Here is a 25,748-nt window from a genome sequence, read left to right on the forward strand (position 1 = left end):
CTATATCGAGAAAATGTTGGTTAAGTTTCAACATTTGAACATTAAAGAGTGTAATACTCCTTATGATTCTAATATGAAACTAAGTGAGAATCAGGGAAGAGTATTAGCACAATTAGAGTATGCTAGTGCAATCGGAAGTCTAATGTATGTCATGCATTGTACTAGACCCGATATTGCATTTGTTGTATGCAAATTAGCAAGGTTTACGAGTAAACCTAGTACCGAACATTGAAAAGCTATCAGTAAAGTTTTCGGTTATCTAAAGAAAACCATACATTTAGGAATATTCTATAGTGATTATCCCGCGGTACTAGAAGGGTATTCAGATGCAAGTTGGATTACGAGTCTAAATGATAATAAATCTACTTCGGGTTGGATCTTCATGATTGGAGGTAGAGCCATTAGTTGGGCCTCTAAGAAACAAACTTGCATCACACACTCTACGATGGAGGCCGAGTTTATAGCTTTGGCGGCCACCGGCAAAGAAGCGGAATGACTAAGAGATCTCTTGTTAGATATAAAGTTGTGGCCACAACAAATAGTTGCCATTTCCGTTTATTGCGATAATGAGTCAACCGTGTCTCGTGCGTACAATAAGGTGTACAATGGAAAGTCTAGACATATAAGTTTGAGACATGAGTATTTAAGACAATTAATTAGGGATGGAGTGATGACCGTTACCTATGTTAAGTCAAGTGACAATCTAGCGGATCCTTTGACAAAAACGTTGTCTAAAGATATGGTTTGGAATACCACCGCTAAGATGGGTCTTAAACCTATTCCATTATCTCGTGTCATTGATAATGGTAACTCAACCTCAATCTAATAGAAGTTAGTCTCGAAGTTTAAAGGGTAATAACAAGTTATTGAATGACAAAGTGCACTAAGGTATATAGGATTTAGTGCTTAAATTTCAGGAGGATGAGTTGAATACTCTTAATGGACGGACTTGAGTGTCACGAAGTCCACCTATACTGGCATGAAGTGGTGCCGCTTCAAACGAGAGTTTTTCAAAAGGTTTATCTCGTACATGTTCGTGAAACGGGATGAGCACATGGCCATAACGGTGCTAACAAAAGTATACTCTTACTCAAGTGGTAAACGACTTTGTGCACAATTTCTCCGATTTTTACTTTAAGGTGTCAGTTTAAGCGTCAAGTCACTGATCATCTTGTTTGAGTCTTGAGAAGTTAGTACTAAGGGAAGGTTTAAATCTAAACGATACCTATCCTTTATGCATTGTCGTAAAGATATTATTAATTCTTTGGAATTAGCAATCTAGTGGGGGATTGTTGGAGATAGATTACTAATTAGTGAAATTAAGTTACTTTCAAAACCTTAATTGAATGAAACTTCTTTGTGAAAAAGTAACTATATGTTTGTGTAACATGTCATTCAATAAAGTAACTTGTTTTATTTAATTAAGTAACCTATTTGAATTAATGTAGTAACTTATAAAATCATGGCTATATAAACCCATGATTTGGTGACTTTGTATCATTAAGAGTTCTAATTCATCTATCCATTGCAAAGAAAGAAAACACAAAACCATTTCAAACGTTCTTGAGTGAGAGTGAGGGTTTCTCCCGAGTTTTGCTTCTCGAGGAAGAAACACAAGTATCCCGAAGGTACTTTACCTTAACCCGAAGCAACTTTTGTGTGGGGGGTAAATATACTCTTTGGAAAGCGTCTAATCCGTGCCTCGAAACTTTCCACAACTTCGTGTTTATCCGTGTGTGTTAGTGGCCTTTCTTTTCTTTTATTCCGAAGCTATTTTCTCATTTTTCCCTAACACTAGATTCATCTCGCCTATAGAGAATATCAATTATATATATATACATATTGTGTATCGGATCAGATACCAAAATTTTGGATTTTCACTTAATTCCTAATAGATTTATGAAAGAGTTCAACGATTTGGTTAGTCTCATTGTCTCAATGCCACCAAGTTGATGTCGTATGAAATATTTATAATTTTTTAATACAAATCTATTTTAAGTTTGACTAATGGACAATTGTAAAAATTATAAGTAATATATATACATACATATATAATGGTTGAAAAACATTAAATCTATTCGATAAATTTGAAGAAAAAATGGGAACAATCAAATATTTATACCTTTGCACGGTCTTATCCTTTGTATGATGTAGTAAATAAAGAAGAAAATATAAAATTACCAAAACAATGCTGACGATAAAGTAAAATAAAAGGCGACCAGGTCTTTTGGTATTGTCGCCCGCCTCGAAGCTCTCTTCTCTCTCCTGTCCCCAAAATCTAGGGTTTTAGGTGTTTTTTCTCTTCAATAATCGTCTTCGGCAGGATGAGCAACGACAAGGACAATTTGAACATGAGCGATCTCACCGCCGGTGAATTCGATCGTTCCTGTCCAGAACCCTAATCGCAAAATGTCGAATTTCTTCGGATTCTCACTTTAAAATTAATTTTCCTCTTTTTTTTTGTCTGTAGCTCTGAATGACGAGGACCGTGCTGGGCTTGTTAATGCCCTGAAGGTCAGTTTTACTTGACGGTTTAACTTGTTTTATTCTCGAGAATTGATGGTATGGGTGTAAAAGGGAATCGCCGTGCCTCTGTGTTTCGCATGTTCCATACTCAAGCGAGACAAACTGTACTTCGATTTTCTTATTTAGGAGTTGTTTTCTTATTTCAAATATCGTGGCAAGTATGTGAATTCTTGTTTCGGTTGCTACTGCTGTGGAAACTGATGTAATTTGAAGAATTCCGTGGGAGATGCATTTGGGTTTCCTGATATTGGATGGTGGTCTGGAACTCTTGTTTGATCGAGCATAATCTTTTGTGCTTTCATTAGTTTGGATTAGTGGTTGAAGGTTGTGATTTGAATGGCCTTGGTGTTTGTTTGCTGGTGTGTTTTATGCAGAACAAGTTGCAGAATTTGGCTGGACAGCACTCTGATGTTCTGGAGAGCTTGACTCCATTAGTCAGGAAGCGTGTTGAGGTTCTGAGAGAGATACAGGTATGTGAATTTCAGCAAATTTGTGTGTTTTATGTCTGAAATTTGGAGCGATGCACCATTTTTTTTTTCCGATAACGCCTCCAGCTTACACATTTCGTTTAGCTCTTGGGTTGTTAAATTACGCTGCCTTAATACTCGCTGTATTGGAATTCCCCACTCAATTTGAATTAGTCTGGCGGCGTGTTGTTGAGATATGTTTGATTTGTTAATATGTCTTGCAGAATCAATATGATGAAATGGAAGCAAAGTTTTTCGAGGAGAGGACAGCACTAGAGGCCAAATATCAAAAGCTTTATCAGCCTCTATATACCAAGGTTTGAAAACGAACTTTGAGCTGTGTAAAAAAAATCATCTATTTCCTATTGTTAGAATGTCTAGATACCCGTTATTTGTTCTCAAATGATGAGAATTATTGTCTATCTCCTTGTTAATGTGCTTTATACTGGTGTATTATAGAACTATCCAAGATTGCAATTGCAAATGGAAATGGTCTATCCTGGGTTCTAACTCTTTGAACACATGCAGCGGTATGAGATTGTGAATGGCGTGGTTGAAGTTGAAGGAGCCCCAGAAGAAGCGAAGGCAGAACAAGAAGAGGATAAAGCGGTTGAAGGTGTGTATTTTTAACTTCATCGATTCAAGCATTGAGGCCTGTTTACATTCGATTCTAGTGACATTACAAACATCCCATTCTAAATGATGTGTAATTGTTTCTCAGCAGATAAAGGAGTTCCAGATTTCTGGCTTATTGCGTTGAAGAACAATGATGTGACTGCCGAAGAGGTTTGTTAGTTAGGATATGCTGTTTTTGTTATACAGTTTTTATTTGAAAGAAGCTTATGACTGACATATGTCTCGTCATATGTCTACTTTTTCCAACTACATAGATAACTGAGCGTGATGAAGGAGCACTCAAGCATCTCAAAGATATCAAGTGGAGCAGGGTTGACGAACCAAAGGGCTTCAAGCTTGAGTTTTTCTTTGATCAAAACACGTACTTCAAGAACACTGTTTTGACAAAAACATATCACATGATTGATGAAGACGAGCCTATCCTTGAGAAGGCTATTGGGTAATTGCCGTTTCTGTGTGATGCTCTCTCCCTAGTATTTTTGTTTCGCTTCTGACACGACTATTCTTTGTTTTGGTTTTCAGCACGGATATTGAGTGGTATCCTGGAAAATGCTTGACTCAGAAGATTCTCAAGAAGAAGCCCAAGAAGGGATCAAAGAACGCAAAACCAATCACCAAGACTGAAGACTGTGAAAGCTTCTTCAACTTTTTCAACCCACCTCAAGTTCCCGATGACGAGGAAGATCTTGACGATGATATGGTCTGATTAATGTTACCTAACCTACAAAGGAAATTTTTTTTATCCAGTGCTTCATAATGTGATTATATGTTGGTTTTTCGTATTTTTTTAATGCTGTGCAGGCTGATGAACTTCAAAGCCAAATGGAACACGACTATGACATTGGGTCTGCTCACCTTTGCCAGTTTTTTATTGACTGTTCTTTTGTATTCATCTTAAGCTGTTGCAACCTTGCATCACTGGGTTTCAGAATCTGAATCTCTATGACATTTTCCTGCAGATCTACCATTAAAGACAAGATCATTTCGCATGCTGTGTCATGGTTTACGGGTGAAGCTGTCCAGGTGGATGAACTTGACATGGATGATGATGATGATGAAATTGATGAAAATGAAGATGAAGATGATGACGATGATGATGAGGAAGAGGAAGAGGATGAAGAAGAGGATGAGGCCGAGGAGGACGCAAAGAAAAGCAAGAAGAAGGTATATAATGGATAGTGATACATCTAATCTTGAATCCTTTTCTAACATCGAAAGCATGCTCTTGTATGGAAACGTTGCTTAAACTGATCCGATTTCTCTTGTTGTTTGCAGTCATCGGCTGGGCATAAGGTAGCTACAAATCAGACCAATTGCACATAACTCAACATTTTCTCAGTCACGCAGTCAGTGGCAGTTGTTGACAAAACTCCATTTCTCTTGTCTGTTTTTCTTTTGGTACAACAGAAGGTTGGAAGAGGTCAGGCCGCCGGAGGTCAGGAGGGCGAGAGGCCACCTGAATGCAAGCAGCAGTAGAAAGAGTTCTGTGTTCTGCCGAGAAAGCCGCTTCACTTATGCCCGAAAGGTTCGGCTTTGACGGTGTTGTTGTCAGAAAATGGACCCCAAAAAAATGGTGGGTTATTATGAAGAGTCTGGTTATCAGTTTTGGTTTGGTGATTTTGTTAATTTTCTTCTCTGTCTTCAATTTTTTTTCTCTCTTGGGTTCGTTCTTGTTTTCGTTATAGTGCAAGCAAAATGGTTCTTTTTAGGGTTAAAAAAAGAGTAATTGTTCTGTTTTCTTTTTGTAATGTCTACATGAATGGAACTTGTATGAGTTAAAAAAAAAAAAAAGAGTATTTGTTCTACTTGGTATAGTGAGAGCCCTCCGAATCGGTTTATCTTGGTCCTGTGTTGTGGATCTGCAGAACCGGTATGTGAAATTGGGACTGGTTTAATTCGGTTGGCTGGTTAACACTATCGGGTCCTGCTTTGATTTGGAAAAAAGTGTGTAAATATGAGTTTGTTATCTATTCTTGTTTGCACGATTAATATTGTGTAAAATATTGATGAGTTAAAGAATTTTATTGGTTATGATGCAATCTTGGTCATTTGGTGTTTATAATTTAGATGTGAGAAAAGTTGCATAAAGGTAAATTACATTCTGTTCTTATTGTGGATAAGAAAATTTTGTATGTACCTTTTTTATTTCATGCAAGGAAAAACCTCCTTTTCTACCCCAAAAATTTTAAGGATAATCTGTTAGTTTTTATTTTAAAAAAAAATTAATCTAAATACATAAATTTATCACCAACTAAAAAATTAATCTACAAAATTTAATGTTATTTAAATAGAAAAATTCCTAAAAAAATCATCCAATTTAGAAATAATTAATAGATTTATCATGAATTTTTTTAAAATATTCATATTTATATTGAATTTGAAATTTTTTTCTAAAAAATCATTTAGAATTTAAATTTTTAACAAAAATCTTCATCGACACCGAATTAATTTTGATACGTAGACAAAAAACGTTTACGTGGCATGTATTAAATGGAACATAGGATACACATCGCATTAATAGTAAAAACAATTATAAAAATTATAAAAATCTAAATAAAAAAATTTAATAAGCCTACTTTATATTTATATATATTTCATAAAATTGTAAAAAAATTGTAAAAAAATCTAAAAATTTATAAAAACCTAAATATAATTGGTGGGGTGATATATAAAAAAGGAATGACAATTTAAAAACCGATTTCATAAAAACATTGTAAAAAATCGGGATGGAGTATAGATTTTTAAATCGGCTTTTAAATAGGTTTTTTACAATTTTTAGAATTTTTTTACAATTTTTTTTTACAATTTTTTACTATTAATCTGACATGTATCCTATGTGTCTATTTAGTACATGCCACGTAAGTGCTTTCTGTTTGCATATCAAAATTAATTCGGTGCCGATGAGGATTTTGTTAAAAATTCAAATTTTTAATGATTTTTTAGAAAAAAAATTCAAATTCAGTATGAATATAACATTTTAAAAGTTGATGATAAATTTGCTAGTTATCTCTGAATTGGATGATTGTTTTTGGAAATTTTCCTTTAAAATATATTTTGTTTTCCAACTTTATCATCGTTTTATCATGAATTTATAAAGATTTTTAAAATTATATGGTATTCGATGTTAAATTTTGTTTGAAGCAGAGTTTTATTCAATGTCGTGTTTTGTTTGACGTGTAGTTTTATTTGGAGAGCATTTGTAGAATTCTGTATATGTTCTTAAAAGCATTTATAAAATGTATAATTTCAATTAAGAGAGTAAAACTTCATACACATTCAAAATTCACAAACTTTCTACTTGTCGTATTTATACACAACAAACATCAATCTGAGTTGTAATATCTCTTGTTTTTGAGTTCATAAAGACACGGATTGCACTTGATGATAAACCTTTCTTACATTTGCTTGCCTGTTCCCGTGTCCCGGCACAGGCAGTAGATCTGTGATTCCTACACGATACGTCTTTCGTTGCTGTCTTTCCTGTTCTGCCGCCTTCCCCGGTTCTTGCTTGAAACGTTGAAGAGTTAGTTCCGTTTTCTTCAAGAGAAGCATTCGTTCAACTCTATCTTCTGCCTGTTTCTGATTCCCGCTGCAAAGGTTCATCCTTGATTCACATGATTTCAGATTATTATAGATCACAGTTCTAAGTAGTAAGTATTCCCATTGCTCATATCATATCATAACTTGCATCCTTTTACTCACCTCGTCCTCGTCAGTGTCTTCAGAAGACAAATCAGAATCATCGAGTCTCAAGTACAAGTTTTCTTGCTCTTCATCGGATTTCCTGCCAGTTTCTGGCTCCAAATCCTGAGACAATGTTCCATGATGATGACGATGATTCTTAATCTTATCAAAAGATACAACAGTTCCAGTTTAAGTAGATTAAACCTGTACTGTTCAGAGCTGAGACACAAAACATACCTTGCTGTTCTTCAACAGCTCGATCCTCTCCTCAAGGTCTGCAATATGATGTTTCAGTGCCTGAGAAATGAACAGTGAGGCCAAAATGATTCAGCACAAACAAACTTTACAAACATTTCCATGGAAAGGGAAGTTTTTATCATTGGAAATGCCATTACTTCTCGTCTTTGAAGCTCTACGGATCTAGCCAAAGCCTGTCGTCTCGACAATAGGTTTGAAGGTCTTAGTTTATATGGCATCCGGTAGTTCTTCCCACGATATAGAATAATCGCATACCCTTTCGTGGTATTATCGACAGATACTAACACTCCGCCACTCTCAGCCTCCAAAGAGATAGCGATATGCTTAACCTGCGGTAGAGTTCTCCCTCTCACGATAATTTTCACTAACTCCCGATGTTTCCAGTGTAAATGCATGTTCTCTATTGTACCATCATACACTTCCCTTCTCCCTGTGGAAATATGTTGAGAGAAAATGGGTGAGCTTTGAACACATGCTCCATAAGGTGAAGATGCCAATTTTTTCTTCTTTTGGCTCAATGTGAACGTGTTTTATCGTGCTTACCAACAAGAAGATAAGGTTTCATACTCAGACCCATCTTTCGAAAAAGAAGTCTCTCCTCGTCGGTAATTATTTCTGAATCACTCGGGAGCTCTGATGGTTCAAGGTCCCTTTGCACTTTGGCCAAAGCCCTCTCAGCTTTTCTGAACTTCCGCTTTGCCTAGAACAGCAAAAGATCATGAAAATATTGAGAATTCTAATGCAAAACAGAGACTATTAAGGAGAAATTTAAGATATTCTGCATCATTCTCAAAAGGTATTTGGCTTGTTCCGATGCAGAACAAGTAAAGATGAGGGTAAACAATCAATGAGGGGGTAATAACTTACATAAAGTAGCCTAAGCTCAAGATCTCTAATGATTGAAGCCCTTTTAATGGCAGCTGATTCTCTCTTCAACTTGTCGATATCCACACTGCTTGGTTCAGGTGCCCACCGTGAAGTTGCAGCTATAGTCTCAGCCAATGTACCAGCAATCATCTTCGGAATTTTAGATGATTTAGCTTGAGATGATGTGACTCTTATTCCCGCCAATTCCCGAGCTCGGTCCTCTTCAGTTTGCAGAACCTCGGTTAACTCATTTTGCCTCTCGGTCAATGCCTCTGCAACTGCAGGGGGCAAGAAGTCATTGCCTCTGTAGACGACAATGAACTCCTTGTTTCTCGACAAGAGTATACCCCCAGTGAGCCTCTTCAAGAAAGAAGAAGAAGAAAAAAAGATGAGCACACACCGGGAAGGTTTGGAAGGTACAAGTATCTCGTGTTCTTAGGAAGACTAAGATCAGATCAGCTCATGGAAATGGACGATTTGACATGTGGAAATGGGCTATATAGCAAGTTCTAGAACAAACTTCTAAGCAAGTATAAGTTTTCTATCTTCATATTTGTATATTTTATCCAGTATTCATCAAGCAACTTGTGACTTAGAAACACAAGCCCTTACAGTTCTTTTCCTTTGTATATATATACTTTGTAAAAACTTCCCTTTTCCTCTAAGAGAAAGTGGGAATGGTTGAAAGTTCGACATCCAAGATTTGGGGAATCAGCTTTTTGTCAAACCTTAAGTTCTTCGGCCATTCTCTCATTCCGGGTATTTTCCACACCACGCTTGATGGCTATCTTTGCAATAGCACTACTTTCCCATAGCTTAGCTATAGCCTTAGCCAGACCCTGTAACTCCCTATTCCTACCTAAATAGGTCAAATAAAGAAACATACAGTTACTCAATACTGTACTAAATAGAAGAAAACGAGATTTGATAAATGTGGAAAGAGATGTTTATACATACCAAGAGCGAAATGTGGTGGCATTGTCCTAGCAAGCCTACGGAATTCTGTCATTTCCTTGTCAGATAAGCAAGGTTTTACTCCGCGAAGAAGAAGTCGAAACGGGGCCTTATACCCCGGAACTATGGGAGGGAGCAAGTCTGCATCAACAGGCAATGGATCACGTCCTGTCCAATCACGAAACCTTGGACCAAGCTCATCCAACAGATGGTTCAGTTCACAGAGCTCAGACAATTGTTCCTTGGGTATATCCTTTGGGTGATTTTCAGTTTCGGCTATATAGAGCTCGGTAGTTTGGACAGAATCACTCGCCTCTGCATTTCCCCGGCCCTCTAAATGCTGTGAAATTCTTCTATCCGGAAAATTTTGTTTAATAAATGACTGAACACACGGGAGTTTGTAATTCATTCCTCGGTACAACACAACTGAGCTTCCTGATCTCCATATTACCAAACCCCCGGTTTTCTTCTGCCATATGACAAAAAAGAAAAGAACTTTCAGACACATACTAAGCCACTCGATTCAAAGTACCAAGTACCCAGTGAACAGACAGAACATAAAACCTTTACAACTATCTACGAACTGTGAAAAGATCTACAAGTTCTAAGCTTAATAATCATCCAACAACTTACATGACCACCGATCAATGGGATCATATATCAAACAAGCATTCTAACAGATCACAGAAAATAACCTCAAAATCGATGCACACTGACCTCCAAAGTCTCGTGGGTTCTCTTCATATTGAGAGAAAGCGGCTCTCGGAATTTCAACTTCACAACTTCATCAACCTTCCATTTCTCATGAATCACTTCAACCAATGCCTGTGTAACTCCGGCTGACCCTACTTTGATTCTCTCAGGCATTCTCAAAGCAACATTTCTAAGCCTTTGCAACTGGTAGTCTGGTACCATTCTTTCAGCCAGTTTCGTGTTGTTCCTCCTCCATATTCCCTTCTCTTTGCCTGAAACTAACCCCTTTTTACCCAAACTATCTGAACCCGATGATCCTCGAGCTCTTGAAGATTCGAATCCATCGTCATCTGATTCACTTAATTCCTCAAGGATATCATCTACAGCCCTATCATCAGAATCGAAAACCTTTTTAAATCCATTTGCATTGGCCTCACTACCAGAACTAGAACTAGACTCGAACTTCCCTGGCTTAGACCCGTTAACCCATGGAGCAGACATGAAGCCACTCGGCCTTGGGAAACTCAACGGGTCACTCGCCAAATATCGGCGACTTGACTCGGTTTCCTTACGAGATAAACTAAACCCAGAAGACGATCCTTCTTCTTCTTCTTCATGATATCGTTGTGGCTGATGCTGAATTCGATCTTCCCGCTCCTGCCATGGGAGTTTCTCAGTTCTGGGGCTGATTCTGGAAGACCATTTGTCACGAATCTCCTCAAAAAATCCCGGTCTAGGTTTCCTCTTCTTCTTCGTCCTCCTGTGGGTGTCGATATCAATGGCGGCCTCGATGGCACCGAATTCTCGGTTGTCGAACCGAAAAGCGTGATTGAAACTGAAATATCTGAGTCTAGGAAACCAAAAACTGGACTTCACATGGGAATCGTGAGGTTGAAGACGATTTGGTTGAAGAGAAAAAGACGATAAAGAGAAGAGAGTGTGAGAATTCACTGGGAACTGACAAAGCGCCATGGATGAAATGGAACAAGCTAGAGGAGAAACCTTTATACCATCCAGTTATCACTTAAACTACGCCGTTTCGGTTGAGTTAGGATGGGTTTCCATGCATCCCGTTTTGTACTGTTGTATATAGCATGCGTGCCGTTTCAGTTTCTTTAAAGGTAGGCTTGATATATATTATAAATTGTTAACTTTAGTAGGATGAAAGGTTTATTTTGTAAATGGCAGGACTATTGATGATATTGCACGAAATATTGGGGGTGCAGATGCAAAATGCCTTTATTACCTGGGGTTTTTAGTTGTGAATTAATTGGGCCTGGGCCACAAACCGGGTCACCAGAATTTTCAAATTGGGTTGAACCGGAGGCCTTTTCACGTGTACGAGACTAAATGTGATCGTAGGCCAAAGCTGCAAATCGGAGAACGAAGTGTCTTCTTCCTAGTCTCCTCACTCCTCAAGATCAAGGTCAGGTCACAGATCGAAGCGGAGAACTGTGGCGAGATCTCTTCACCGAAATGGTAAGTTAAATCCGTCGAATTGTTTCTTTTTCTTGCAGACCCGACCGAATTTGAGATGAGATTTGTCCATTGTTGTTTCTGTTTTCGCGATTCACCATGGTCATTTTTTTTGTGTGGTTCTGTCGGTGAGAAGGCGGCGAAACCGATTGCGAGTCCGATTCCAGTGGCGATGTACCCTACTTTGGCAGTTTTCACGCTGGCCATTGGTCTCGTCATTACCGCTTCGTTCTTCATGTAAGCCTCCTAGATCTGATCACTAGTTCGTGCGATTTCTGTTCTCATTTCCCTTTGGCTTCTTTGCGAGTCCGATTTATGATGGACCCGTCTCCGGGCTTAGCGATTATTCACCGTGCGTAATTTAGTTTGTGTTTAATGGGATCGAAGAATTGGATTAGATTGATTTCTTGTTGGAATTCTAATTCGGAATTCATAAGCTGATCGATTTGAGGTTAACAGGTTGATCTTTGCGCTCTAGTAAATGTGATTATCATTGCCATTGAGCTTCTTTTGTGTTATGCCAAAATTGTATTTGTGTTCTGATGCCTTTGTTGGACTTTGAACTTTGAAAGTGGACTTCTTCTTTGTTATCTCTGCCGTGGGTTTTATGTATAGGATTAAATGGTTCTTAGATGCCTGAGGCTACTACTGTGGCTTTCTTATAAGGGTGCATAAATTTCGGCTGTAGTTGTGATTACTTTTCAGTTTTATAATGGCTGCCAAAAGAAGATGAATATAAGGATCTAGTCATGTACCCATTTAGTGTATTGAATGAATCTAAGGGGATAGTGATTTTATGGAACATGGAGGCTGATGAAGATTCACAGTGCTTTACTCTGTTGTTTCTGGCCACCATGCATTCTTAGTTGCCGGTTTCTCTATTCTGCATTTCAAAAGCTTTCAAAGCTACCCTTCTCGATCTCACCTTTCCTCTTTTTTAACTCTTTTGTTGGAATGATGTTTGCTTCTTACATACGAGATGGTTCAACTTTCAGATCAAAATAGTTATAGGGCTTAGCCTTGTTTCATTGAATGTATCTAGTAGCGTAGATTTGTGGTACTTAAGCGTATCTGGGTGGGATACATTTCTCTTCCATGAGTGTCAGCATTTCATTGTTTTATTGGATCTAAAGAAATGATGCAAGATTGATTTTATTAGAATGTAATAAATTTAGATCAAATTGTACCTGTTTGTGTCTGATGCTCAGACGGGTAGGATGCAGGCAGATTGGATCCAGAAGTTTGAACTTCTAAGGTTTCGACATTGTTCTAGTAATGGGTTCAAGTCGGCTTAAGCTTTTGGACATTGACGAACATTTGACGCGTATTTTCATTAGTTCTCCGAAGTTGCATTGTTACTAATACTATGCCTTTTGGAGGGCTGTTTGTTTCTAACTTATGTTCCATTATTCCACTCCTTTCTAAGAATATGAAACCGTGGTTCATCTTAAGAAAGGCGGGGGATATTCACTTGTGTTCTTCAAGATCCAACAAAGGTAACCCATCATCAGTTTGGTAAATGACCTATACACAAATGTTCTCTTGCAGCTATGAAGCTACATCGTCAAGAAAAACCCGAAGCCTTGCAAAGGAGTTGGCGACCGCCGCAGTAGCTTCTGTCTTCTTGGTATGACCTTCTTATGATCAATTCATACTCAAAAGTTTTCTTCTTTTTTTTTTTTAATACATTGATAATATGCTACAAATTAACACCTCGGGGATCAATACCGTTCATTTAATTTCTTTCTTTATTGCAGGGATTCGGATCGTTGTTTTTGCTGCTTGCTAGTGGCGTTTATGTCTGATCCATCCCTTTGATACTCCTTATCACCAATTTAGTCAGAAAGACAGGAGCTTTGTTTCTGTTGTTATATAAGATTATGATGGGTGTAAGCTTTGAGATTAGTCCTTAAACACAGTTTATGGTTGGTAATCCAATGATTAATCAAAACCCTTTTAGTCCTCTAATCGCTTTTGTGGCTTTTTGAGTGCATGTTTTTTTTTTTGTTGAATTTTTTGAGTGCATGTTTCTTATACATCTTGGTTCAACCATCAAACACTAACAATGGAAGTGATCAAGTGTTCATCGCTCTTAAGAACTTTCCCACGGGCATGGTTGCTTGGTCATTTTCCGTACTGTTCACACGTGGCACGACAGGGATGGATCCAACATCCATATGGTTCCTATAATTTTTTAAAAACAATTATTGTAAAAAAAAAAAGGCGAAAAATGAAAAATTAATTAACGCGAAAGGGCCAAAACAAAAAAGAAAAAGAAAAAGGGGAATAAAGATGCGGATACGCGTCTGCGTCTCAGTGACAAGAGTAGAGAAAGACGAAAATGGAGACCCACGAAGCGTCGGAGAGCGGCGGCGGAGGGACGCCGGTGATGTCGACGGGGCCGAAGAAGAGGGGCCGGAAGCCCAAGAACAAGGACGAGTCGCAGACGCCGTCGTCGCAGCAGCAGAGCAGCGCCGGGAGGATGAAGGAAGGAGGCGGGAAAAAGAGCCACCAACCATCTGCCGACGAGAAGTACTCTCAGTGGAAGGCTCTCGTCCCTGTCCTCTACGACTGGCTCCCCCACCCTAACCTCGTTTGGCCCTCTCTCTCTTGCAGGTTCGGGGGGTTTTGCCTGTTTTAGGGGTTTTTTTCAATTCTTCGATTTGACGTCGTTGGTAGCGATATATCGTTATGGTGATTGGATTTGGTCATGCGTTATGACTTTTCCTTTTGCTTTTCGTTTTGATTTGGGTTGGTAAGTGTTGGCATTTGGGCAGTCACCGGGATAAACACTGTTCATGTTTGAGGTGATTGAATTGCATTTTCCTTGGATTATGGAAACGGTGACAGTCATTTTCACTTGGATTTAGGGAAATTAGGTATTATTCTAGTTAGGGTTGACGAGTTCTTTTCTTTTACTTGAGGTATTGGACTCTCAGCTATGTTTCGATTTATTGTGATTCTCTGTTATGTTTCGTATATTTATAACTTATACATGATGTCTTATTGTTGGGTTATGCCAATATTTACAAATAATCCGCGAGTTAGCTAGTGATTTCGAGTCTGGTTTTGATATCAAGATGCTTTGGCTTTCAGATGTTTAGGTTTTGATGAATTTGGTTTTGGCCCTCTCTCTCTTGCAGGTTCGGGGGGTTTTGCCTGTTTTAGGGGTTTTTTTCAATTCTTCGATTTGACGTCGTTGGTAGCGATATATCGTTATGGTGATTGGATTTGGTCATGCGTTATGACTTTTCCTTTTGCTTTTCGTTTTGATTTGGGTTGGTAAGTGTTGGCATTTGGGCAGTCACCGGGATAAACACTGTTCATGTTTGAGGTGATTGAATTGCATTTTCCTTGGATTATGGAAACGGTGACAGTCATTTTCACTTGGATTTAGGGAAATTAGGTATTATTCTAGTTAGGGTTGACGAGTTCTTTTCTTTTACTTGAGGTATTGGACTCTCAGCTATGTTTCGATTTATTGTGATTCTCTGTTATGTTTCGTATATTTATAACTTATACATGATGTCTTATTGTTGGGTTATGCCAATATTTACAAATAATCCGCGAGTTAGCTAGTGATTTCGAGTCTGGTTTTGATATCAAGATGCTTTGGCTTTCAGATGTTTAGGTTTTGATGAATTTGGTGAAGATTTCTAGTATTTGTGTTCAAGGGTTTGGACTTTGTCTCGCTAAATTTTTATGTGATTTTATAACAGATGGGGTCCTCAGCTTGAGCAAGCAACTTACAAGAATCGCCAGCGTCTTTATCTCTCAGAGCAAGTGTGTTTTCTATTTTATAGATTTTCTTTTTTTCTTTTTTTTTCGCTCTATTTCTGGTTTAGAAATTAGTTTATTGTTCTTATGATCCAATCGGTTGTGTTACCAGACGGATGGCAGTGTGCCCAATACTCTGGTCATAGCAAACTGTGAGGTTGTTAAGCCGAGGGTTGCAGCAGCTGAACACATTTCTCAGGTAATTAGCTTCTCTACTACTATGTTCTTTGCTTTCTGTCCTTGTCATTGTTTTCCACTCGATGAGAATTACTTTTATGTCACAGTTGTTGAAATTTTATGTATTGTGTGTTGTTTCAGTTCAATGAAGAAGCCCGCTCTCCATTTGTGAAAAAGTACAAGACCATCATCCACCCTGGGGAGGTTTAAATTCCACCGTTCTTGAGATTTCAGTGTCCAATTTCCCATTTCTAGTTGGACTCTATGCATAAACTGAATCTGCTTTTTGTATTGGAATGAGTATATGCATTTGCTTTTAGTTGAGTACTTTGATGCACAGAAACTCTGTTGGGAACTTCGGATGTATGCATTCGTGAACAATTTACTACGCTTTCAGGTGAACAGAATCAGGGAACTCCCGCAAAACAGTAAGATTGTCGCCACTCACACAGATAGCCCCGATGTAAGCTTAGCTTGTTCATTCCTATTATAGTCATCTCAGCCTGAAATTTTTTGCTTCTCTTTATTTTTGGGCCCTCAGAGAGTGGAATCCTTTTCTTTATGGACATTGTCTCCCTTTCAGTTCAGTTATGTAAAGTGCGATATGCTCATATTATAGGTTCTCATTTGGGATGTTGAAACTCAACCAAACCGCCACGCTGTCCTTGGAGCTGCAAATTCTCGTCCGGATTTGGTAGGTCCCCTTAGTGATAGCTATCATAGTCGATGTTCTCAAATGTTAAAAAATGCTTCTTTTGCATCATCTGAACAAGGGCATGCATTCTTTTCTGTTTTAATCTCTTGCCATGAGAAGAGAAACATATTTAACATCTTGTTTAGCACTGCTGGTTGCTTCTTGCATCATCTGGGAAATGTTTTCTTCCAGATACTGACCGGACACCAAGATAATGCTGAATTTGCACTTGCAATGTGCCCAACTGAGCCATTTGTTCTCTCTGGAGGTATTTATTGGTGTAACCAGTGATTGTGTATCCTTTGGTTTGCAAGTTTCTTATATGATTCACGTGATAGGCAAGGACAAATCAGTTGTCTTGTGGAGCATCCAAGATCACATCACGACAGTGGCTACAGATTCTAAATCTGCAGGATCTATCATCAAACAAACTGGCCAAGGTAATGATAAAGCTGAGGGTCCTTCTGTTGGTCCTCGAGGAATTTATCAAGGGCATGAAGATACAGTTGAAGATGTAGCATTCTGCCCATCTAGGTAACTTTTTGAAACAACATCTTCCTTTGATTTCTGGGCTTTCCTGTTATCATTCAAATCGTGAAACACTTTACGTGTTTCTGCTTCTGTAAGTACGGTAATTAAAACTGGCAGCTCGGATTTTCTGAATCTTATGTGTACTTTTTTTTATGTGTTGAAGTGCGCAGGAATTCTGCAGTGTTGGTGACGATTCTTGCCTCATACTATGGGATGCACGAACTGGCACAAGCCCAGTCATGAAGGCACCTTTCTTCTTAACTATCAAACTGTGATCTTCATTTCTGGTTATAGCTTCATTTTTTTTTTCCTTTTTTTTGTGTGCTGACAGGTCGAGAAGGCTCATGATGCTGATCTTCATTGTGTTGATTGGAACCCTCATGATAACAATCTGATTCTGACAGGGTATGTATGGAGACAAGTCCTAAAAAACGATACACAAATTTAAACAAAGTTATGAATGTGCATACTCGTACACTTTGACACATAACTCGGTGGTTCCTTTGTCCGCTTATGCATGTATGCCACTTGCCCAGGTCAGCAGATAACACTGTTCGGTTGTTTGATCGCCGAAACCTTACTTCTAATGGAGTAGGGTCACCTATTTACAAATTTGAGGGCCATAAAGCTGCTGTTCTCTGTGTTCAGGTTTTAACAACTATTTTTTTTTTATCATATGCCCCTTTTGAATGTACTTATTGCCCTCTGACACCATTTTATACCAATGTAGTGGTCTCCTGGCAAGTCATCTGTATTCGGGAGTTCCGCAGAAGATGGCCTCTTGAACATTTGGGATTATGACAAGGTTTGTCTAAATATTTGTTCAGAGATGTTTGTACTTGATCTGTATACCCGACATTCTTATTTCCGATATATCAGTTACATTTGTGGGTAACAAATTATTGCAACAGGTGGGCAAGAAGTCAGAGAACGGAGCTAAAGGACCTGCTGGGCTGTTTTTCCAGCACGCTGGTCACAGGTTTTCAAGAACACCCTAGTTTCTGTAATCTTTTTTCCGGTTATATTTCCTTTGCTGGACTAAATTTTTCTTACTATATGATTTTTTGTTTCTTTCTAGGGACAAGGTCGTGGACTTTCACTGGAATGCATCGGACCCATGGACTATCGTCAGTGTTTCAGATGACTGTGAGACCACTGGTGGTGGTGGCACATTACAGGTTACATCTACTGCCAATCCAAAATCCATTTTCTTACTGTGTTAATTTGTAAGTACAACGAGCAATAATCCTGTTCGTAAAACCGATATTTTTACGGGGAATCTGTGCAGATATGGAGGATGAGCGATTTGATTTACAGACCGGAAGACGAAGTCTTGGCCGAGCTGGAGAAGTTCAAGTCACATGTGCTCTCATGTGCCTCCAAGCCTTGACATGAACGTCAGATGTCTGTTTCATTACAGGAAGGAATCAAGAGAGATTTGGTAGCTTTAGGGCTTTGTGGTTTGGTTATTGATCGTGTTTTTCCCGGATTAGCAGTAGGCTTTTGTGGTCTGGTTATGATGTTGAGTTGGTTTAACCAAACCGAACCGGTCAGTATTGAGCCTGATTTATGTTAACCGGTCAAATCCCAATTACATTGTTGCTCAAAGGATGGAACCCTGGATTGACGAAAGCCCGGTTTACGTTAACCGATCATAAATTACTTCCGCAGTTATTTGTACCATTTTCCTACAACAAATCGATCTACAACCAAGAATTGAATTGAAATGAATAGAGGGAGGGAGAGAGAAAAGCAAATGTTAAAACAGAGTTTCTTGATACAACAGAAAGAATCTACAAGACCAAGATTTTATTTGGCTGTCCGTGAAAAATGTAATAAGCTATGAGCCAACGGGCTTTCCGTTTAGCTTAGGGAAAGGATCCTGTTTGCTTAGAACCACAACTTTGCTCTTGTGAGCCAAATATCCCTTCACAAGATTCTTGTATATCAATATTGTCATTATACACTCCACCTGCAATTAAAAACACGCACATTTTTTTATAAAGGAATGTTAAAGAGTTAGAATTCAAAAAGGGGGAATGATGGATGCAGAGGAAAAGGACAAAAACCTCGTCGAGATCCATGTCCATCTCTAGCCATCTTAGTGCTTTGGCAATCACTTCAAGCTTCAGCTGGTGAGCTTTTGCTGGTTCCTTCTGTTTCTGAATGGCATATCTGCAAAAAAACAAAATGGTTTCAGAAAAAGCTCGGCCATGAAAGAATCTCGAACTTATAGTTCATGTCATGTACTGTTTATGCCTACATTTTCTTCATGAGCCTTTGGTAAACTTGGAGCTCCAGCTTTTCCAAGACAAGGTAGACCCCTGACCTCAAGAACCTGACCAGAAAACACGTTGAAAATAAGAAATTACGTCTCGTTTCAAGTGGCTCGGATTTAAACTGAGAGAGAGACAGAGAGAGAGAGAAACCGGTGTTCATGTTCTTGAAGAGCACGTCGAAGAAGCCTGAGATCACCTCTTCTTAGGGATTGCACAATCTTCACATACTGAATGTAGACAGATTGAATTTTAAGGAAAGGCAAACGGATTTAAATTTAAACCATTTAGGTAAGAGAGGGTAAAAGCTGTGTGTACCTCATGCAGGTTATAACTCTGCAAGAGCTCATCTTTGGGTAGGATTCCTAACGAGAGCTTCACAGGTATCAGATACTTCAATACCATCCTATAGTTCACAGAAACCACCACGTTAAACCCGTTATGCGAAAACGTGCAAAAGGGCTGATGATAACTGTATATAACACGCATCTAAAACGAATATTATATATACTTTTTTAAAAATATTACAAAAGATGGAACGATATCATGGGCACTGCATATGTTACAAATCTCTTCTCTTTTTTTTTTGTATCCGAGCAGAGAAAACAGATTCGTTATCATTTGAATAACAATGGGCAGAAAAAGATATTATATCGGTATGCGAGTAAACGATGGAGATAGTCCATAATAACCAAAAATAGCTGAAATTTTAGCATATATGTTTTGACCAAACTACATGAATAATATGGAATAAAGGTAAACCAATCAGACCTTATATTCCGCTCTCTATTGGGGTTGCAGTGTTGCAATGCATATGATAACTTGGTGTCAGCCTGCAATCTCGTGAAGTGAATATTTTGTCAACAGGACGGACCGTAATGTAATGTACCGAGCCAAAGTAACCCTAAACCTTATAAATGGAATATAATTGAAAAGAGAAAAGGGTCTTCGTTGACTCACAGCAGGAAAATTTTCATTGAAAACTTCTAATCTGCCGGTATAATACATGTATGTGACCTGCAATATTTTCGGACAAACAGAAACTAGATGTAAGAAAACTTGGAAGTCCGAAAACAAAGAGAGAGATTACATGTATGTCATGCCACAACTAGAAGTTGGATATGACCTTATCTCTTCTTGGAAACTCCTCAAAGTCAAATATCCGAGCAGTTTCAATACTTCTTATTACACTTCGACAAAGATTAACAGTACCAAGCTGAAAGACCAAAAAAAGATTGTGAATTCGAGTTCAGTAATACGGAATGAATTCATGTTTATCTCGTCAAGGGAATCGATATTGAACTTTCACCAGAAAGAAAGATTGTTACCTTGAAGTAGATCTTGAACAACTGGCAAGTCACATATAATGCTCCAACTCTTTTCGGACCTTTCCCCTACAATTACATGGCAATAATTCACAGCATGAAACCCAAACTTGATAAGCAAATAAACGAGTTAACTTATGTCCACAAACAAAAGTTGACAGTCATGATATATGTATACACAAGGTTATTTCTAACCAGGATCGTGTCTTTAGCTAAGTAAGATTCCCAAAGTTTGATTTCCTTTATTGATGCGAAAAGAAAAAATGAAGAAATTTCGAATAGAGCAACATACAGCGAGAACTCCAAAAACTTTCATGAGGAAAGACCCAGCTGCCTTCAACTTCTCAGGAGATTTTCCAATGGAAGTTAATTCCTTATCAGCCTGCATTTACACCAGAAACCATGAATTCATAACTGAAAACATAGTGAACCAAAAAATAGATAGGCAACGCATAATATCTGAGAGACAAAAGCACAAGTGAAAGACTATACCCTTTCAGCAAGAACTCTAATTTCATAGCAAACAACATACAAAGCTTCCAATGCCCAAGCAGATTCCCAATTCCGAAACTCCTGAACAAATGCACTGCACAGATAGAATTCAGCATCATCATCACCAATCCACAGCTCCAGAAAAGTTTAATTTTTTCGTAAACAAGCAAGAAACCGAAAACAAAATTAGAACAGTGATGGAGAGCAACAAGACTTACTTGGCAGATTTCTCGAAAGCGAGATATGCCTCAGCTAAGTTCCCGATCCTGTAACTTTGCAGAGAACGGAACATATGGACCAGAATCTCGCCGTATTGGGAGAATTTATCAGATTGCTGTATTACACTGTGAGCATCCTGGATCAAGATTGAACAGAGCAAAAGTCTCAAAATTTGATCATTCAAATAGATATATACAGACACCATTACTTATACATTCTTAGTTCAAGCCTCATCGAAATTTTCAGTCATTCAACTTCAAGTAGATGAATACACAGATATACACAGAGAGTAATTACTGGACAATGTTACGAGATCGCTAAAGGCATTTGGTGTCGAAATTTAACCCAAAAGCCACAAATTTTACAGCTTTCGTACACGGAGAGACAAAAATTGACCATGTTGTTGCATACCCAGAATCAGTATTGAACCGAGACATCCATAGTTCCAGCAGATACATACACCTATACGCATATAGACGCTATCTACGGGTTCCACCCTACTACCGACATCTGATCAGGGTCGCAATTAAACAAGCAAATTCGAAAACTTTCTACCTGAATCGGAGCATATATGCACCTACAAACTCACACGCTGAGAAGAAAGAGATAGCTAACCTGGAAAACATTGAGAGCGTCGGCGAGGGAGAGAAGAGAAGCAGAATTCGAAGAGAGAGAAAACAGACGGCCAAGGGTAGTGGGATCTTGGTACGAAACGGCGTCGCAGAAGCGATTCAAGTACTCCGTGATTCGCCGGTGAGCTTCTCCCATGCTAACGTACGCCATTGCCCCTTCTTCCGAAAGAACAAAGACCCAACTTTCGTGAGGAGAGAAAAAGGTAAACTTTATTTCGTTTCACAGAGAGAGAGAGAGAGAGAGAGAGATAGAGAGCGAGCGAGAGAGCGAGAGAGAGAGAGCGAGCGAGAGAGAGAGAATTGTGAGAGAGGAGAGAAAAATGTAAACTTTATTTCGTATTTATACAGGAAGAGAGAGAGATCCAATTTCAAGAAGAAGAAGATCGTTGATTTACTTTTTTCTCCCTATGAGAAATAAAACGACGACGTAGAGGGAACCCTAAGTTTGTTCAGTCTCTTAGCTGTCAGTCTTTCTTTCCATTTTTCTTTCATCCAACAAATATTTAAATTTAAACATCAAAAACACCAAATTATGACTAAAAGTTTCGAACGTCTCTTAGATTCAAATTTCATCCAAACAAATATTTAAATTTAAACCTCAAAAACTACAAATTATGACTAAAAGTTTCGAACTTTCTTAGATTCAAAGAATTGTGTATTTGGTCAGAGGACGATAACGATTGGGGAAAAAAACCAAAGGCGGTTCCATTCGAAGAAGACCAATAGCAACGAAGGCCAATCCACGTCTCGTCTTCATCCAGATTCCTCCGATTCTTCCGCTAATCATTCTGACAGATTCTCCAATGGCGTCGCGTTGCTCTATCAGCTGCTTCTGCCTTCGCTTTCCTCTTCTCTTCGCAGTTCCCCAGGTCTCGGAATCGTCTGATCTTGATGGATCCATTGCTCGTCCCATCAAGAAACTCGAGAAACCTGTGGTTCTGCTGATTTCCTCAGATGGGTTTTCGTTTCGGGCGCCATTTCAAGACCAAATTTCCACCGATTAATCGCCAACAGGGACTGAAGCGGAGATGGGTTTGATCCCAGTTTTATCCGACGTTAACATTCCCTAGCCATTACCCCATCGCCACATGACTTTACCCACCTTATCATAAGCAACCGATTCGTGGATCCGAACACAGGGAACACGTTCACGATGTCTGGTCACGAACCAGAGTGGTGGCTCGGTGAGCCAATGTGGGAGACAGTGGTTAATCATGGCTTTAACTCACTTTTGGCCTGGTTCTGATGTAAACAAAGGTTCGTGGAATTGTCCTAAAGATTTCTGTCTCAGCGTTACAAATTTACAACGGCTCTGTTCCAATCGATGGTAGGGTTGAATACTATCTTGAGTTACTTCGATCTGTCATAGTAGGGACGTCCTGTGTTTCATCACGTTATACTTTGAGGATCCTGATCATCACTGCCGTTGCTAATATCGATAGATTCATTGGTAATAGGTTGATTGATGGACTGGAAAAGAGAGGGATTTTTTTTAGGATGTGACCATGATTATGGTTGGTGACCATGGAATGGTGGGAACTTGGGATAAAAACCCGATCTTTCTCGATAATTTAGCTCCTTGGATCGAGATCCCAAGCAGCTGGGTTCAGTACTATACTCCGTTATTCGCAATCCAACGTCCCCCGGATCACATAGAGAGGGAAGTAATTGAAAGGTTTGTCTGAAGGAAGATCTTCCAAGCAAAGGCTGCATTATACAACAGACAGTTACCATATTCATCAAGCATGGATCCCGGTTCGGTGCTAGAGGAAGAAAAGTGCCATTCTTTTCTGAACAATAGTTCTTCTGGGTTTCCTTCTTGTGTCCTCTTGCCAATGGGGTAGAGAATTATAAGGTAGCTTTAGATTTTTTCGCCATTAGCTCGTGAGATGTTTCCTAGTTTAGGCATCGATCTGAAGGGAGAACCATGGTCTGTGAGATATGTAAATGTGCTTTGAATGATGTTACGATCGTATGATCGTTGTCCTGAGATTCTGGTTAACGATGATCTGATTGTTACAGTAGTTTATTACGCCGTTGGATCTTAGAATGTTGGCAGTATGTAATAATTGTGTAGTTAAGATGCGGGTTTGAATCAGAACTCACAGTGATCAGATGCTGATATTTCAGGGTTTGAGATTGGAATGGAGATCATATGGTCACTGCAATGGAAAACTTGCTGATACTAAGTTACATTTTGACTTGCAATGGAAAAAATAAGATCACCAAATCATGTTATACTCTACAAATGGGTAATTAGGGGTGAGCAAGGGCAGGTACATGAGATTTTCAGGTTATTTGATCATGACATCGGCCCTCTCGAATTTTTTCGCGTGGGGATATTCGGTACCGATTTACGAGGATTAGAGCCCGGGATTTTCGAATGCGAATGGGTCCTAAGTAGAACTTGGAATGTATTCTGATAAACAAGAGATGGATTTCAATGTTTCCCAAACCCAAAACCTAAACCGACCCCGAAACACTCGAATCTATAACCGACATTTTCTTCTCATTTCATGTTGAACTGCAATGAAGGAACGAAATCTCGGATATTGTGGGACGGAGATACCCGCAAGTCCATCGGGTTCGGATAAACAAGAAATACGGATTGATATTTTTTTTACCATTTCTATTCGGTTACATTCTTTAAACCCGAACCCCAATCCTAACCCGATAAAACCTAAACCGGTCCCGAAACGCTTCGCATCTAAAACCGACATTTTTCTTTCCTTTTCCATGTTGGAACTGCAAAAAATAAGGAACAATCACGTAAGTGAAGAAATGATCTTCTCCCTCATAACAGTGATGTAGTCACCTCTGCATAAGTCCTCATGCATCTGCATGCAGTTTTCAAAATATTCCGACAAGAATCAAAACCACAAGACAAAAATAATAATAATAATAATAATTTCTCTATCTTTATCGAATCATTTTCCTCTCGAATCGAAATGATCAACTATGATTTATATCGTTATAATGTTGTTAAAATAATAGATGTCCATTACAGTGATGTACCTACATGTAAATACATGGGATCACATGCCCAATTCAGCCAATTAAAAAACTTTATTTTCTATTTAAACTTTATAAAATTTTGAATAGAATTATGAAATGCCCTATAAAATTAAGTTTGCTTATAATAAAAATAAATTTGCTCCCCTAATATTGTTTTTTTTAGGTCTGCCACTGTCCAACACGACAACATGTTATTTTTATCGATGGTGATCTCCGGTTCAAACTTATTTTGTAGATTTCATTATCTTCTATGAAAAACTTTGTATTTTTACAGTTACAAAACCATATCATTTCGAGGTGGCCGATATCGTTAATAACCGACTAAACCGAATATAACTACAAGCGAAACGAATACGATATAAAGAAAGAATAGTTATGATTTCTTTGAAACGAAAATTATTTGAATTAGTATTTTTTTTATCAATCAAACCAAACTTGAGCTTAATCAAAGTGAATTGAATATAAAAACCGACTAGTTATAGTTTTTCTAAAATTCAAATAATCGAAACCCGATATTATGATTCTTACTTTTCTATCTAAATGGGTTATAAAATCAATGAGAGTTTTAAGAGAGGATCCGAGAAAAGAGAGAAAGAAAGGTCACACCTTTACATGTAAATGATGGCTGAGGATGCATTGATCTGAAGAAACAAGAGCTGCTGAAGAAGAGCTCAGAATGCCCATTCCTTGTGATTCTATTGCGTGCAACAAATCACCGAACCTGTCTTGATGATTTCTCTCGTCGTTTTTTACGCATATCTGAACGAGAATCTCTCCGTCTCGGCCCAGGTCATGGACCGACACCATTGGAACTGCTCGGTCTGAACCTTGTTCAGATGACTTGCCTTTGTCCGAAAGCTTCTTCTTCTTCCCGGTCTCGATGGCAGTTAAGATTTGTCGCTTTCTCAGAGTTAGATGCTCGACCTCGTTCTGCAGCTCCGGAATGCACGTTAGGGCTCTATCGATTATAACCGGAGCGCTCCATTTCTTCTGAAATATATATATATATATATATATATATATATATATATATGTAATCTTTTTTATTA

The 25,748-nt window shown here is 38.5% G+C and overlaps 7 protein-coding genes across 12 annotated transcripts in view; 4 read left to right on the forward strand and 3 right to left on the reverse strand.

The window, feature by feature from the left end:
* Nucleotides 1–2,226: 2,226 nt before the first annotated feature.
* On the forward strand, nucleotides 2,227–5,436 carry LOC104820020 (nucleosome assembly protein 1;2). Of its 2 annotated transcripts, none has more exons than XM_010550363.2 (12): nucleotides 2,227–2,370; nucleotides 2,471–2,514; nucleotides 2,901–2,996; nucleotides 3,218–3,310; nucleotides 3,522–3,609; nucleotides 3,715–3,779; nucleotides 3,884–4,068; nucleotides 4,152–4,329; nucleotides 4,431–4,474; nucleotides 4,589–4,793; nucleotides 4,905–4,922; nucleotides 5,037–5,436. In XM_010550363.2, the coding sequence occupies exons 1-12, from the start codon at nucleotides 2,325–2,327 to the stop codon at nucleotides 5,103–5,105; spliced, it is 1,131 nt and encodes a 376-aa protein (XP_010548665.1). In that variant the 5' UTR covers nucleotides 2,227–2,324; the 3' UTR covers nucleotides 5,106–5,436. The 2 variants fall into 2 exon arrangements, with proteins under 2 accessions (XP_010548665.1, XP_010548666.1); XM_010550364.2 differs by having other exon boundaries at nucleotides 3,718–3,779.
* A 1,437-nt stretch (nucleotides 5,437–6,873) lies between these two features.
* On the reverse strand, nucleotides 6,874–11,057 carry LOC104820021 (CRM-domain containing factor CFM3, chloroplastic/mitochondrial). Of its 2 annotated transcripts, none has more exons than XM_010550366.1 (9): nucleotides 10,110–11,057; nucleotides 9,396–9,861; nucleotides 9,167–9,297; nucleotides 8,439–8,798; nucleotides 8,115–8,271; nucleotides 7,709–8,001; nucleotides 7,551–7,610; nucleotides 7,332–7,436; nucleotides 6,874–7,218 (listed from the first exon to the last, which is right to left on the reverse strand). In XM_010550366.1, the coding sequence occupies exons 1-9, from the start codon at nucleotides 11,055–11,057 to the stop codon at nucleotides 7,192–7,194; spliced, it is 2,547 nt and encodes an 848-aa protein (XP_010548668.1). In that variant the 3' UTR covers nucleotides 6,874–7,191. The 2 variants fall into 2 exon arrangements, with proteins under 2 accessions (XP_010548668.1, XP_010548667.1); XM_010550365.1 differs by having other exon boundaries at nucleotides 6,874–7,233.
* A 394-nt stretch (nucleotides 11,058–11,451) lies between these two features.
* On the forward strand, nucleotides 11,452–13,529 carry LOC104820022 (transmembrane protein 258). The gene is made up of 4 exons (XM_010550367.2): nucleotides 11,452–11,564; nucleotides 11,698–11,798; nucleotides 13,110–13,188; nucleotides 13,319–13,529. The coding sequence occupies exons 1-4, from the start codon at nucleotides 11,562–11,564 to the stop codon at nucleotides 13,364–13,366; spliced, it is 231 nt and encodes a 76-aa protein (XP_010548669.1). The 5' UTR covers nucleotides 11,452–11,561; the 3' UTR covers nucleotides 13,367–13,529.
* A 320-nt stretch (nucleotides 13,530–13,849) lies between these two features.
* Nucleotides 13,850–18,372, forward strand: LOC104820024 (WD-40 repeat-containing protein MSI4). Its single transcript, XM_010550368.2, has 15 exons — nucleotides 13,850–14,177; nucleotides 15,281–15,344; nucleotides 15,451–15,537; nucleotides 15,657–15,719; nucleotides 15,913–15,978; nucleotides 16,135–16,209; nucleotides 16,402–16,477; nucleotides 16,548–16,743; nucleotides 16,904–16,985; nucleotides 17,072–17,145; nucleotides 17,277–17,388; nucleotides 17,471–17,545; nucleotides 17,652–17,719; nucleotides 17,819–17,918; nucleotides 18,029–18,372. Exons 1-15 carry the CDS (start codon nucleotides 13,903–13,905, stop codon nucleotides 18,128–18,130), a joined length of 1,515 nt encoding a protein of 504 aa, XP_010548670.1. The 5' UTR covers nucleotides 13,850–13,902; the 3' UTR covers nucleotides 18,131–18,372.
* A 111-nt stretch (nucleotides 18,373–18,483) lies between these two features.
* LOC104820025 (enhanced ethylene response protein 5) lies at nucleotides 18,484–21,979 on the reverse strand. Its single transcript, XM_010550369.1, has 13 exons — nucleotides 21,668–21,979; nucleotides 21,052–21,188; nucleotides 20,834–20,927; nucleotides 20,634–20,723; nucleotides 20,345–20,410; nucleotides 20,143–20,232; nucleotides 19,977–20,033; nucleotides 19,788–19,849; nucleotides 19,335–19,422; nucleotides 19,170–19,246; nucleotides 19,004–19,078; nucleotides 18,810–18,915; nucleotides 18,484–18,712 (listed from the first exon to the last, which is right to left on the reverse strand). Exons 1-13 carry the CDS (start codon nucleotides 21,833–21,835, stop codon nucleotides 18,581–18,583), a joined length of 1,242 nt encoding a protein of 413 aa, XP_010548671.1. The 5' UTR covers nucleotides 21,836–21,979; the 3' UTR covers nucleotides 18,484–18,580.
* A 237-nt stretch (nucleotides 21,980–22,216) lies between these two features.
* On the forward strand, nucleotides 22,217–23,674 carry LOC104820210 (ectonucleotide pyrophosphatase/phosphodiesterase family member 3). Its single transcript, XM_010550577.2, is given in 14 exon segments — nucleotides 22,217–22,235; nucleotides 22,326–22,339; nucleotides 22,480–22,549; nucleotides 22,552–22,640; nucleotides 22,642–22,690; nucleotides 22,693–22,730; nucleotides 22,732–22,793; nucleotides 22,795–22,905; nucleotides 22,907–22,970; nucleotides 22,972–23,022; nucleotides 23,024–23,050; nucleotides 23,052–23,104; nucleotides 23,106–23,178; nucleotides 23,181–23,674. Coding segments are annotated over 14 exon segments (909 nt in total). The 3' UTR covers nucleotides 23,370–23,674.
* A 454-nt stretch (nucleotides 23,675–24,128) lies between these two features.
* The window catches only part of LOC104820026, a 4,544-nt gene continuing 2,924 nt past the window's right edge, over nucleotides 24,129–25,748 (reverse strand). Inside the window, exons 3-4 of one of the 4 annotated variants that reach the window (XM_010550373.1) lie at nucleotides 25,306–25,629; nucleotides 24,129–24,429 (exon numbers count right to left, since the gene is read on the reverse strand). In XM_010550373.1, coding sequence (XP_010548675.1) covers nucleotides 24,331–24,429; nucleotides 25,306–25,629 — 423 coding nt within the window. In that variant the 3' untranslated portion in view covers nucleotides 24,129–24,330. Of the gene's footprint in view, nucleotides 24,522–25,305; nucleotides 25,690–25,748 lie in introns of all 4 variants that reach the window. The other 3 variants (XM_010550371.1, XM_010550370.1, XM_010550372.1) reach the window with 3 other exon arrangements.

Source organism: Tarenaya hassleriana, unplaced genomic scaffold, assembly GCF_000463585.1.
Source record: "Tarenaya hassleriana unplaced genomic scaffold, ASM46358v1 Cleome3, whole genome shotgun sequence".
Lineage (NCBI taxonomy): Eukaryota > Viridiplantae > Streptophyta > Magnoliopsida > Brassicales > Cleomaceae > Tarenaya > Tarenaya hassleriana.